The following is a 14,379-nucleotide window of genomic DNA, read 5'->3' on the forward strand; positions in this document are numbered from 1 at the left end:
AGAGATGATCGTATATGTGATATTTGTAATATGAATAATATTGTTGACGAATTCCACTACATGTTTGAATGCAAATTTTTTGATGATGAAAGAAAAAGGTTATTACCAGATAATTTTATTACGAAACCAAATACTGTGAAATTTTATGATTTATTTAATTCAGATGATTATTTTACTAAAATGAATGTTGCAAAATTTTGTAAAATTATATTGTCTGTAGTAAACTGAAATATTATTTTGTAATTCACTACAATTACAATTTGCCTTCCATTTACCATTGATTTGTATTACTTCCACTTTAATATTTGATATTTCAAATTATATGTATGTTTCATACAGTATGCCATTTAATTGTAAAAATGTTGTATTGTTTACATGTTTGTATTCACATACCACAGTTGGGGTCTTTGAGAAATAAAAAGTTTCAAAGTTAGTAAGATCCTAAACCTATTTACATTGGGTGCTTGAAATAATTTTGCATTCAAACAACTTCACTTATTCTGTTCTACAAGTCTTTTCCGAAGACTGTAAACAAGCTTTAAAGTTGCCATGTGAAGTCCACTAAAAACTGGAAGCATGGACCAGGTGCACCGGTAGGGTAAGCGTCCTCTGCTTTTCTAGAAACACCTGCCGAGTTGCTCATAAAAAGTCAAGTCTGGGGTAGACAAACGAGGAAAGGAAAACCATGACCCGTTGAATAATTCAGTTTTCATGGTGCAGATGGATACACCATAACGATTCACGAGTTCATGATTATGACCATAACACTTCTGTAGTGATGACTTCAATCGTGTAGCAAATATCATAACAAGGGGGTTAATTTATCATTGCAGGTCTGAGGGGGATTATAATATCATATCAGGGGGGTTAGTGTATCGCAGCGGGGTGGTTAAAATATCATAATAGGGTTCATTTATTGCAGTAGGGTGTTAAAATATCCCAGCAGGGTATTAATTTATTGCAAACTGTATTTTCAGTTGATATAAATGAATTAACAGTGGTATTACACCAGTATTACAATGTATTATCTGTTTTTCTTACATATTACAGATTATCTCAAATTTATGCAAATACATAGCTTTGCTAAGTGCAGCATGATAGAACTGCAACATGTTGAACTTGAGGGCTCAAAATTTGTTTTTGACACGCTTTAACATAGGAACTTATTTGAAAAAAGATTTAGATGATATTTTTGAAGTTTTTTCACATTATTTCTAAGGACATGGTAGAGAGCCAGATAGTTTTGGGAGGTTTTTGCCCCACCATTTTGGGAAATAAATGTCTAAAAGGGAGAAAATGGGTGTTACCATTAGAATTGATAGGAAAAGTTTATTGATTTTTATGATTCAGATGTCACTCAGTTCCTTTTGAAATTCTATTGAAAAAAATTTTACAGGGTAGGCTCATCACTGACTGTTTTGGAGTCAAAGGGGTACAAAATTGGGCCACACCCCCCAAAAATCAACTTTTTTTTATTTTGGATTTGTTTTTGTTTTTTTTTTTTAATTCCTTATGAAAATTCCTGGCTGTGTTCAGATATCTCAGACCATTTTTCAAGTTATAAGGGGTCAAAGGGCCACACCCCAAAAAAATCCAGTTTTTAAATTTTGGGTCTGATTTTCTTAAAAAAAAATTTATTGCATTCCTGATGAAAATTCCTGCAAAATTTTAATTTTGGATATTTCACATGTCCCCAAAAAAACAACCATTTAAAAAATTTTGGTCAGATTTCAAAGAAAATTTAATATTATACTCCTCTTGAAAATTCAGATATCAGATATCTCTCAAAGTTTTATGAATTTTAAGGGGTCAAAGGGACCATGCCCCAAAAAATCAATTTTCAGCTCACCTCAAAGGATTTTTCCAAATAACTCAAATACAGTTGGGTTTATGCCAATATTTTCAGAAAGATCTATTGATGGATGTTTGAGTTATGGATCATGAATAGAATTTGTTTTCAGAATTTTACATTTCCAACTTTGAAAATCTTATTTTATGAAACTTCTTGATGGATTGAAACAAAACTTAGCATGAATTTTCCGTATATCTTTAACAGTGTGTGTGTGTATTTTTGATCTTGCGAAAAACTTGGCTGTGGTATTAAATGGTAAAATATCCATATTGTGCGAATAACTCAAAAACAGCTGGGTTTAGCTCAAGTCTGGCAGGGAGTAGAATGGTTCTGCATGATGGGATGGACCTATGTTGAATAAGTGGTGCACGATTGATATTTTAACCTCCCTCTTGTATAGTGGCGTTTTGGGTAAGGCGAGTAGTAAGAACATATGATCATTTCAATCCTATACTCAAGAAGCCGTGGTAGGATGTCAACATAGTGTGACGTTACATAAATTCCGTGTAAGTCCGTACTAACAGTACATACAATTTTGGAGTTTGTTTGCAGCTACAGTCATACACTATTTTAATGGGCGTACATATTTTGTAGTTGTAGAGTCCTTTTTGACGGGGTGATGGGGAATGTAGTGTAGCTTTGTAGGTTGATCCTCTTTGTTTTCATTTACTCTTTCAATGAATCCACTGTTGAGCTGTTTTTGGATGATCTCTTCATACTTTTGTAACAATTTCAGTTCTTTACTTAAACGTCAGATTATGTTTTCTGTTCTTCGCAAAGCGATAATCTTGTTTTTGGTTATTGCTGGGTGGTCTGACTTCCATGGAAGTTTAGCGACATATCTGTTCTCGTTGTAGGTTATGCTAGTCTTCTCGTAGTCGTCTTGATATACATCTCTTTCTGTTTTGACTCCTAAGGATTCCAATTCCCAGAACTTCTCAAGATTGCATTCTTCTAGTTTGTGTAAAATCAATACGTTGAAAACAGAGCTGTTTGTTGATTTTGTAGAGTCCATGATAGATCCTGATAGTAAATAGCCTATTTTGGATTCATCTGCGGTAGGTCCGTAACCTCGTATGATTTTGTTTCCAATGATTTGCCAATAGTAGTCAGCTCCAGTTAAGAAGTTGATGTTGAACGATTCATCTGCTGATGCTGGGTGCGCTAATCTCAATCCTCAAAGGTGTTTTACGTTTATGATAGATATGATGAGCGTTTGGATTGGGACGGCAATTTCTGGAATGATCAAAACGCTTATCGGAATTTTCCCGCCATCACTGGTTTGTAAGTCAACGTTGGCTTCCTTCAAGTGTCGGATTTGTCTGCTCTTTTGTCCAAATCCCACTAAATGTATCACTTCGGTTTCTGTGCTTTGCTAGTTAAGTTTACTTGCAAAGTCCTCTGATATGAACAATGGTTGTGCACCCTTGTCTAGTAAGATGTTTGCGTCGGCGGAATATGTACCTGACTTCACTACAGCTACGGCGGTTTTCAACATTACAGTTGATGTTCTCTTTTGGGTGAATGATGAGTGAAGAACGGTATTCTCCTGCTCCAGTGGTTTCGGTTTAGTGGTCTCATTTTCGTACATAGACTGGTATGATGACGTTTATCACATTTTCGGCATTTTATGTTTGACCTGCATTCGCTGATTTTGTGGTTTCCAAGGCAATTAAAGCAAATTTCTTTTTCTTGGCAACGTTCATGCGTGATTCAGCACTTGTGAATTTCGTACAGTTGATAGCAAAATGTTCTGGGTCTTCACAGTACTTACATAGCTTTGGGCATCTCTTTGAGTCGTTTCTGCTATTATCGGGTTTTCTTCTCTCGGGCTTTGGCCTTGGTTTCGTATGAGTGAGGTTAGTAGCGGTCGTTAATTTGTCTACATTGCGAAGTTTCTCAAGTTTCTGTCCTGCCTCTAACACATTTACCTCGTCATAAATTGCATGGTATAAATCATGCAGAGTCCAACTTGTGGATTTGCGTATTCTTGTATTCTTGCTAAGCTTTGACAAACTTCTGTTGGCAATCTATCCAAAATTACGGGGACAAATAGTGATCCGTATGACTCATTGGTTTGGCCTAGCGATTCAAGTCCTTGGACATATGTCTCTGTTTGGTAAATAAACCCCCCCTGTAAGGAGGTTAAAATATCATAAGGGGGTTATGTTAAAATAACCCAGGGGTCAATATTTCATTGGGTCAAAATATCACATGACACCAGTACCTTATTCTAGTCTTGTCAACCGTCTCGGTAATTAATTTATGTAACTCCTGATATAAAACCTTTATTACCTATTGGGATTCGCTCTCATGTATCTGAGCAGTGTTAGAAATAGGGTACATAATAGAAGGATATTGTCAATTTCTCCTGTACTGAGAGAAGCATTAGTATTAAGTATTATATATAATAAAGGCAGCTCACTGGAGTTTTGGGAACACTTTTTTATGTTCCATCATTAGAATGAAATCATAGATGTACATAATTTTGTTTTTTTTATTTTTTAATGATAATACAAAATATATAATTTGTCACCTTCCAAAAATATTAATATTATTTCATGTGTTACTGTTGTAGTGAAGTATTTGTTTATTGAAGTCCAAGTGGAAAATGTTTACGAAACACATGGATTCAATTCATTGGACTTATAGGACTTGTAAGGGTATTTTAGAAAGTAACTTTACTGTATTGGAAAAGTTGGCATAGACTGCATTTTGTGTTTTTTTTTTTTTTAAATTCAAATTAATCTTGCAGAGTAAACATAGCCAAAGTCCAAACATTATACATGTATTATAAAGTTAATATACATGGCCATTTTTATGTGACAATACTCCTTTCTGTATTTAGATCTGTACTTTTGAGAACACTACACTTTAACCTCCCACTAAAATCAAGCCAATTCAAGAACGATAACTCTTGCAAAGTGCTTATTTCATATACAATCTATACATAATTTTTATCTTAAAAGCTCAACCACCAAATGAAAAACTAAGATTGGTTATGTGATCAGTAACTGTCTCTGAACAAGAAATAAAACTGAATTTGGTGGGTTTTTGACATGCATGAATCACCTTCTGTCTTATTTTTAGAAAGACTGCTCCTTAAGTTTTTTTAATTGTTAATGGTGCATGCGATATTTATAAATATGTATATTACTATTCCAATGTTCTTTTGTAAATATAGGAATTGAGTAATGGCTATACACTATGGGTAAGTTTTGGCATGAACAGCTATGGTGATGTTCAGTATCCAGCATGTTCTAATAATATATGATAATGGCTAGATCCTGTTTAGTTTTGCATGTTGTGGGGATGGATATTTTATTTGTTTCTCACAAATACCTGTGCAAGTACCCTTTTAAGTATAAATAGTTTTGTAATATGAAGTAAGGTGCATATTAATCAAGTTTTTGTTTCTAAACAAGACTTCGTTATAGTGTAGATGGTTTGTTTATTGGAAAACATAAACCATTAATACCCTTAAGTTATTGGTTGATATCATTTGTAATCTGTATTCTGAATAGGTGGACTAAGAAACATTAGACTGTTTCAACTCCAGGAAATGTAGAGGTGTGCTGTACACCACACTCAGTGCCTTTGGTAGATAGATATTTTTAAGTTTGAGTGTGTTTGAAAGGATACTAACTGGTAACTGTGATGAAGCTGACTTCTGGTAGATAGATATTGTTAAGTTTGAGTGTGTTTGGAAGGATACTAACTGGTATCTGTGATGAAGCAGACTTCTGGTAGATAGATATTGTTAAGTTTGAGAGTGTTTGGAAGGATACTAACTGGTATCTGTGATGAAGCAGACTTCTGGTAGATAGATATTGTTATGTTTGAGTGTGTTTGGAAGGATACTAACTGGTATCTGTGATGAAGCAGACTTCTGGTAGATAGATATTGTTAAGTTTGAGACTGTTTGGATGGATACTGGCTGGTATCTTTGATGAAACAGACTTGTGGTAGATAGATATTGTTAAATTTGAGTGTGTTTGGAAGGGTACTAGCTGGTATCTGTGATGAAGCAGACTTGTGGTAGATAGATATTGTTATGTTTGAGTGTGTTTGGAAGGATACTGGCTGGTATCTGTGATGAAGCAGACTTCTGGTAGATAGATATTGTTATGTTTGAGAGTGTTTGGAAGGATACTAACTGGTATCTGTGATGAAGCAGACTTCTGGTAGATAGATATTTTTGAGTTTGAGTGTGTTAGGAAGGATATTAATTGGTATCTGTGATATAGCAGACTTCTGGTAGATAGATATTGCATGTTCAGTTGGAGAATGTTTGGAAGGATACTAGTTGGTATCAGTGATGAAGCAGACTTCTGGTAGATAGATATTGTTAAGTTTGAGTGTGTTTGGAAGGATACTAACTGGTATCTGTGATATAGCAGACTTCTGGTAGATAGATATTGTTGAGTTTGAGAGTGTTTGGAAGGGTACTAGCTGGTATCTGTGATATAGCAGACTTCTGGTAGATAGATATTGTTGAGTTTGAGAGTGTTTGGAAGGATACTAGCTGGTATCTGTGATATAGCAGACTTCTGGTAGATAGATATTGTTATGTTTGAGAGTGTTTGGAAGGGTACTAGCTGGTATCTGTGATGAAGCAGACTTGTGGTAGATAGATATTGCATGTTAAGTTTGAGAGTGTTTGGGAGGATACTAGCTGGTATCTGTGATGAAGCAGATTTTTGGTAGATAGATATTGTTAAATTTGAGAGTGTTTGGAATGATACTAGCAGGTATCTGTGATGAAGCGGACTTCTGACTCTTAATTGATGTATTTGATCTCATTAAAAATTCATTTTTATAACAACCAAGAGTAGAAAATTAATTTGAGGCTAAATTTATCCTCCTTCTATTAAATTTTATCTGGTCTTATTTTTATGTGGTTATTGTGCAGTCATAAAATGTGATAGGGTTATTGTTTTCATTCATAGACACATGGTGTTTGTTTAGTAATTAGTGGATCCTGATTATTACAAGGTTGGAAGGTTGGTATTGATTTTTGGTATCATGTCCCCAATTGTTTCAGAATTAAAGGCCTTAAAGGGGCAAAAAGAATTACAGCAATAGGAATATGTAGTACAAGATGCCAAGCCACAGAAGGAAGGTTAGGATTGGTTTTGATGGACACTAATATTTAAAATGGATCCAGAAACTAGCATTTTCCTGATGTTTGGACAATAACATGGTTCTCTATTGTGTCTATGAAATTGTACTTAAAGGTTCCATTCCTCTTTTAGGGTTACAATCCTAACTGATATTAACAAAAGGGGTAAAAAGTAGGTGCAAGAAGAAACCATTTTATAACTTAAGTATATGTTCATGAATTGCTATGGAATTGTATCATAATTTAGACTAAGAAGGATTTGGGGATGGTTACCATACCAAAGATGGGATTGTATCACACATTAGACTAAGAGTGATTCGGGGATGGTTACCATACCAAAGATTGAATTTGGGACCAAAAGGGCCAATAATATACATATTTTTGGTTTCATACCAGTAACTTGAATCGAGGTTTATGGATATATGAAATGGGTATTGTAAAATGGTAGAATTGGATTTCTATATGGCGTAAGGAAAAATATGTCTGAATTGTATCAATTTCTATTGAATCTCTAGAAAGAATGAAAGTATCCACTATCCCTCCAGACAGATTATTTATGATTTCTTGGTAATTCCAGTTTTAGTGCATATTTAATAATCTTTACAAAAGAGCATAATACTAAGGACATCATTAGACTAAGAATGATTCGGGGATACTATACCAAGAGTAATCAAGGGAACCAAGGTTATAGTGGTAATCAAAAGAATGTAATCCAGGGACAAAGACCAGACATGGAAAACAGACATACACAACAAAGAACACAAAGCACAAAAGCAAATGAGCAACTCGGACTCCACTAAAAACTGGGAGCATGGACCAGGTGCACCGGTAGGGTAAGCGTCCTCTGCTTTTCTAGAAACACCCGCCGAGTTGCTCATAAAAAGTCAAGTCCGGGGTAGACAAATGAGGGAAGGAAAGATGGAATTTGGGACTAAAAGGGCCAATAATATACAGATTTTTGGTTTCAAACTAGTGACTTGAATTAAGGTTTATGTATATAGTTTAATACTATATCTCCATGTTGTTATGAAGTGAAAATGTTTTCTTTATCTTCATGTTGATTCAACATTTTTTGTAGATATCCTTTTCTAAAAAAGTAGAACATTTCTGGAATGCATTTCCTTGGGAACTGCCTGTTGGATTCTTTCTATATATATTTTGTAGACTGTATTGATATGAAGTGTAGATGTGCACACTACACTAATGTTTTGACATAGGCAACTTCAAATCTCATGAGCAATGGGGAGCATATAACTTGTATCAATCATTGAATACTAAACAGTTACCACTGGTCTATGTGATAATATAATTTTCTCTGACATATGTGATTAATTTATATGTACAATTTGTTTTCAAATTACAATTCACGTGAATGTTATTATAATAATAATAAGTCCAATTACTTATCTTAGCAGACCAGCAGCTGCACTCCTAGTGTCTACGTGGAAAGTCTACACAAAAAGATCCATGGAGTCAGAAGTAAGATCATCATATCTTCATGTACTCTCAAAAGGAATTGCTTCAGAATGGGCAGAAGGAAAATTCTCTGATGTAGAGGTCATAGTTGAAGGTCAAAAGTTCAACTGTCACAGAATCATTCTGGCTTCTGTGTCAGAATATTTTTCTGTCATGTTTACTTCAGGTAAGATAATGAAACAAGTGAAAAAGAAAAGAAATTCAAAGTTTGTATATAACACACCAAAGGTAATTTTATATCATTAATGAAATGTAGGTGTGGTGGTTTAGACCTCTGTTTTTACACAATGGTAAAATTTTGTTGTGATATAATATGATGTCAGCATCATTGTTGTCTGTACCATTGTCCTTATAAGCTTGGTTTGCATACCATAACTGGTGGATTTTGTTATAAGGTTCAATATTACAAAAGAAAGGCTGGTATTGATTTAAGGCCAAACCATATTGAAATACAGGAGCATAAGAGGGGTTCAAAACTAGCCATTTTTTTTATATTACTCAATTAAATGTTTAGATTTCTAGGATATAGCCAAAAGGGACCTTAAATGATAGTTTAATAAAACTTACTTTGTTGCTTATTTATGGATCTCTATAAAATTGTATCAAAAGGTTCCGAACACCAAGTCAAACTGGGATAGATATGATAATTATCATAAACATGAGAAAAGTAGGGGCCAAAGGGAAAAAAAAACAGTATTTTCTTGATTTTAAAGCAATAAATTCAGTAAATGTGTGGATCACTACTAGGTTTTATACCTCAAAAGTAGGGTTTTCATGTATTTAAAGGGTTATGCCCCTGAACTTTTTTCGGAATGATGGGCCAAAATTCGTTCAGAAATTAGCATTTTCTTTACAATTTTATAAATTGCTTACGTCTTACATCAAAAACAAACTTTAAAGTTCTTTGACCATTTTCTATCTTATGCTGTACAAAACATTAAATCACAATCCAAACTTTGAGCTGTATTAAGTTATGTTTTGTCCATACTAGTCCCAACTGTTCTGGGTTTGACCTCTGTGGTTGTATCAACTAATTTTAACAGCATATTTCTGCTGGTTGTAACATCTCCATTGGCAACATGGTAGTGCATCAGGAGTAAAGTTGTTATTGAGTAAAAATACAGGTAAATGAAAAGAGTTGAGACAAAATTATTGTACTTTTATTTTTCACGAATGCTAAGGGAAATACCATATGATTTTTAAGGGGGAGGGTGATAGGATTACAGCCCTAAACCCTGAAGAAAAAATGGCAGGACCAAAATTTTCTCAAAATAAAAGGCAGCATAGAACAATTGATCCTTGGCCCCCCCCCCAACAAAAATCAAATGATTTCACCGCAAAACCAATTAAAGTATTTGAAATGCTATTTACATGTAGAACAATTGAGGATGTTTGGAAATGGTTAGTTTTCTCTTGTATGAGTGTAGAGTTTATTTCAATTACATGTAGCAATGTCTTTTATATGAAAAGCTTAAAATCATTTACCGGTAATCAATTTCCTTTTTCTGAAAAAAAAAATATTTTCATAGTTTTAGCTCATTCAGAAAGCAAATTAAAAAAAGATGCATTGTATTGGACTTTCTTAGATCACTGAAATTACACCCAGATTCTTCAGATAGGTTTCTCTTTATTAAATCTGTAGTAGGGTTGGGGCACTAGGCCCAACAAAAAATCAACTGCTCACTACATGTATAACTACATTTATTGATTCGAGCACTTTTCGTCAATTTCGGACATACAGGAAAGAAAAAACACCCTGTAATATAATAATGACAATAAGCTACATATATGGAAAGTGTACAACATTATAAATAATAACATAAAAGTACTCACACCTTAAAGCGCATAGCAGAGTTCTCTTAGAACAACTGGGCACTGCATTTAAAAAGAAAATAACTATTTGCGTCTTGTAAGTAGTGCATGTATCTGCATTGCAAAATGAATATAGTACGTTTTGCTAACTTTACACTGATTCTCAAAAATACAGATAAACTACTAAATCAATTATGCACTGTTCCGGAATTCATATTATACGATGTGCTTATATAACTACGCAGTTCAAAATATAGAAAATATAAAACACAATCATTCTGTTAAAATAACTTAGCAATTAAAGTATACCTTGTAAGTTTGTACAAAGGCTTTTTGTACGTCTGGAATACACAGGTATCAAACAGTCATACCTACAGTACAATATACAAATCATAAATACCTTTATCAGAAATAGTGCTGCGGTAAAACAAAATGCATCATATTTATAAATGAATACAGTTTAGACGTTTAGCACTTTACCAATGAAAAATATACATTGGCACATATTTTAGTGAATCAGGATTTAGATATTTTAACTGTTAAACAGCAATTGGTTTTCTTTAAAATAAATTGCGTTAAAAATCTTTTTACCAACTAGGCTCGTAAGTTACTCACTTCAATCGCACATCTGCTCAAAGCCACTCATTCCTATACTTACGCTAAATCGTGAATTTTAGAGCTAGACAATTAGAATAATTAGTAAAGAGAATGAAAAACTAATCTGGGAATAAATATTGAATGAGTATTCGAAATTCTACAATTCTCCCTGTAACATTAGCACATCTGATCAGCTCGATTATTGAATTCCCTCTGACAAGATTCCCGCCGAATAATTTCAATCTGAACTCAAACCAGTAAAATTCAGTACCTAAAACACCTGACCAATTCCACACCTGAGCGAACCTGAAATACCTGAACTACCTGAATCTACTCCCAGTACAAATATACCTTGAATAGGACACTACAATACAAATATAATCTGTACTGAAATATAAAATAATTAACACAATGAAAATGCACAAGTAAACCTATAAATATATATACATACCAAAAATACCACCTTACCACAATCAATAAGGTTTAGGCTTCAGCTTTGGGTAACATATAACCAAGGCTTGAAAAAATAAAAGAACAAAAACAATACAAAAATATAGCCAGTTTATTTTAAAACATAATTATCAGCAGTTTTCCAAGAAATAAAATTTTATAACAGAAAGCAAAATATGCACTGATCTTCCAAAATTAAATTTGGCCATTACTTGAAATTACGAATTTTTGTAATAGGTGGGATAGTTGTGTCACACAGAATCATTTTTTCTCGGAAACACTGTGCCAATGTTTTAATCAATCTCATATTTGTAGGTTTTAAGGAGAGTAAGCAGAACTCGGTGGAGATAAAAGGGTTAAAGGGTGATGCATTCCGTCTTGTTTTGGAGTATATTTACACTGGGAACGATGTAGTCAGTAACGACAATGTCAATGACATATTATTAGCTTCTTCTATGCTACAGATATCTAATTTACAAGAACTGTGTCAAAAATTCCTTGACAAAAATCTAAGCATTGAGAATTGTATAGGGTATTGGCGACTGTCATGTTTGCATGAAATGAAGGAATATCAGCCTGAATTTTGGCAATTCCTTATCAAGAAATTCCCAACTGTAGTGGACTGCATGGAATATCTTACATTAACAACAGAGGAGTTGGAGATGATTATACAAGATGATGATCTTAATACTCCGTCTGAAGAATTTGTTTGTGACATGGTCATGAAATGGTTTAAAGCTAATGAAAATGTTGATGTTGAAGGCTTGTCTAGAATCTTAGAATATTTAAAGTTTGAACTTATGGATGACAAGTTTGTAAGAAATCTAAAATTGAAGTATCCTGAGTTTGAACAAAATGGCTCAATAAGTCGTATGATTGAAAGAAAACTTTTATTAAAACTAGATGATCAAGCTTTAGATTCCTCCTACAGGAAAGAAGAAATTATTTGCATGGTAGGTACACGTAGCCGTATGCCAGATCCATCCAAAACTGAAGTCCAATGTTACAGTTATCAGGACAAGAAGCAGTTCCACCTGGCACCACTACCAACAGAACCTGGGCCATGTTTTGCTGTTTGTACATTAGGCAATGATATTTACATATCAGGTGGATATAATCAGGATTCATTAATACTACACTTCAATGCTAAAGAGAACTCCTGGGATCAACATAAATGCATTGTAGAAGGAAGGTGGGGACATGCCATGTTGGCTTATAATGGCTATGTCTACCTCATCGGAGGAACAACTAAAGCTATGGACACCCTGTCCAGTATAGAAAAGTTTGATCCAAAGACAAACTTGTGTACAAAAATAGGCCATCTTGAGGAAGCCGTGTCTTCAGTAGCTGTAGCCGTCAAAGGTTCCAAGATTTACGCATTTGGTGGAAAAAGGCAAGATCGCCAACCATCAACTTTAATTCAGACTTTTGATATTAACGAAGGCATTGCTGATATAGTTGGTGAAGTACCCACAGCTGTTAAAGGTGATGTTGGGAAGGCTGTCAGTATAGGTGATGACATTTACATTGTTTATAGAGACGGTAATATCCTTTTAATTGGAGAAGAAGAAAATTATGATATAGTAGGTTTTACAAAGAAATTTGAACATTTTGGAGTCATCGTGAAAGATAATAGGATTCTTGTTATTGGCTGTGAAAGCAATAATTTTAGTACTCACATATTTGATCCTGCTTTGAAACAAATACTTAGTACTCCTTCAGAATTCAAAGCTCCAATGTGCAACTTTAATTTGTTAAAAGTTGTTCTCAGCAAAAAGTATTTAGTACAGAAATAAGTCTTATACAGTGTTAGTTTGATTTTTTGTGAGGATGCAATTTTAGCTCATTTGAGTGGGAATTATTAGTTTTATTTATTAATGTACCATTCACATTTAAGTTGTTCTCCACGTGGATTGAGTTCAAATGATATTTATACAAATAGATGTATTAATTAGGGGGATATTACTTTGCTCAAATTTGTTTTATACAATAACTACTGGACTCTTCATTTGACAATGCCTATTTTAGTTTCTGCTTTCACCAATATTTTTTAGACAGACATACTGTAATACATGGGTAATTACATACTTGTACAATGAAAATTTATGTACAATTAGATTTGATGGGAGTATTTAAAGAATGAGGTTTTGTCAATCCAGGGAAATCATTGTGTTTCTGTCATGTTCTTTTTTTTTCTAATGTTTTATTTTAATTGGAAAGAAAACTAACCATTATTAAGTACAATGTGTACTCTGGTGATGTACAAGATACACTTTTATTTATTAATGTGACTATATACTCCCTGTCTTGATTATGTAGCATTTTGAATCTCTCATTTATATGGTATTTTTAGCTTACTGAGTTGATTATTTTAGTGGTTTGATATATGCATGTTTTATTTACATCACATAAAAATAAAATCAGCATGTTTTATTTGCAGTAGATTCATTGTTTTATTTACACATACTAACTTACATTAGTGTATGTATTTGAACATTATGAAAGAGTTATCAAAGGAATCAAGGTTATAGCGGTAATCAAAAGAATGGGACAAAGACCAGACATGGAAAACAGACATACATAACAAAGAACATAAAGTGACTGAAATAATACATACAAAGTAACAAAAGCAAATGAGCAACTCGGACTCCACTAAAAACTGGAAGCATGGACCAGGTGCACCAGTAGGGTAAGCGTCCTCTGCTTTTCTAGAAACACCTGCCGAGTTGCTAATAAAAAGTCAAGTCTGGGGTAGACGAAAGAGGAAAGGAAAACTATGACATATGGAACAAATATATGCATAACGTATCAGCTGTGATATGAACACTCCATATGCAGGTGCTGAAGGGATGAAAGAAAAGTTGACAATTCTGAATGAAAATTCATCACGTTTGTCGTGAAGTTTGGTCAATAGTTTTCCTTTACCATCGATTTCTAAGTGCAGGTCAAGAGATGAGACTGACCTCACAGTGTCTGTAGTATCCTTTATCTCAAGTTCTTTGGGTAGATGCGATGTATGAAATCCCCGGAATTAGGATTGTTTAAAGATAATACGTCATCTATATAACGG

At 33.8% G+C, this 14,379-nt stretch overlaps 1 protein-coding gene across 13 annotated transcripts in view; it reads left to right on the forward strand.

Moving 5' to 3' along the window:
* Positions 1-13,748, forward strand: part of LOC148618364 (kelch-like protein 6) — a 14,461-nt gene extending 713 nt beyond the window's left edge. For 4 of the 13 annotated variants that reach the window (XM_088577198.1, XM_088577199.1, XM_088577204.1 and 1 more), the window contains exons 2-3: positions 8,390-8,616; positions 11,625-13,748. In XM_088577198.1, the coding sequence (XP_088433324.1) occupies positions 8,442-8,616; positions 11,625-13,105 (1,656 nt within the window). In that variant the 5' untranslated portion in view covers positions 8,390-8,441 and the 3' untranslated portion in view covers positions 13,106-13,748. Of the gene's footprint in view, positions 1-5,036; positions 5,064-8,386; positions 8,617-11,624 lie in introns of all 13 variants that reach the window. The other 9 variants (XM_088577201.1, XM_088577197.1, XM_088577200.1 and 6 more) reach the window with 3 other exon arrangements.
* The last annotated feature ends 631 nt before the right edge of the window (positions 13,749-14,379 follow it).

Source organism: Perna viridis, chromosome 4, assembly GCF_037379345.1.
Source record: "Perna viridis isolate PV_CMFRI_1.1 ecotype Kerala chromosome 4, ASM3737934v1, whole genome shotgun sequence".
Lineage (NCBI taxonomy): Eukaryota > Metazoa > Mollusca > Bivalvia > Mytilida > Mytilidae > Perna > Perna viridis.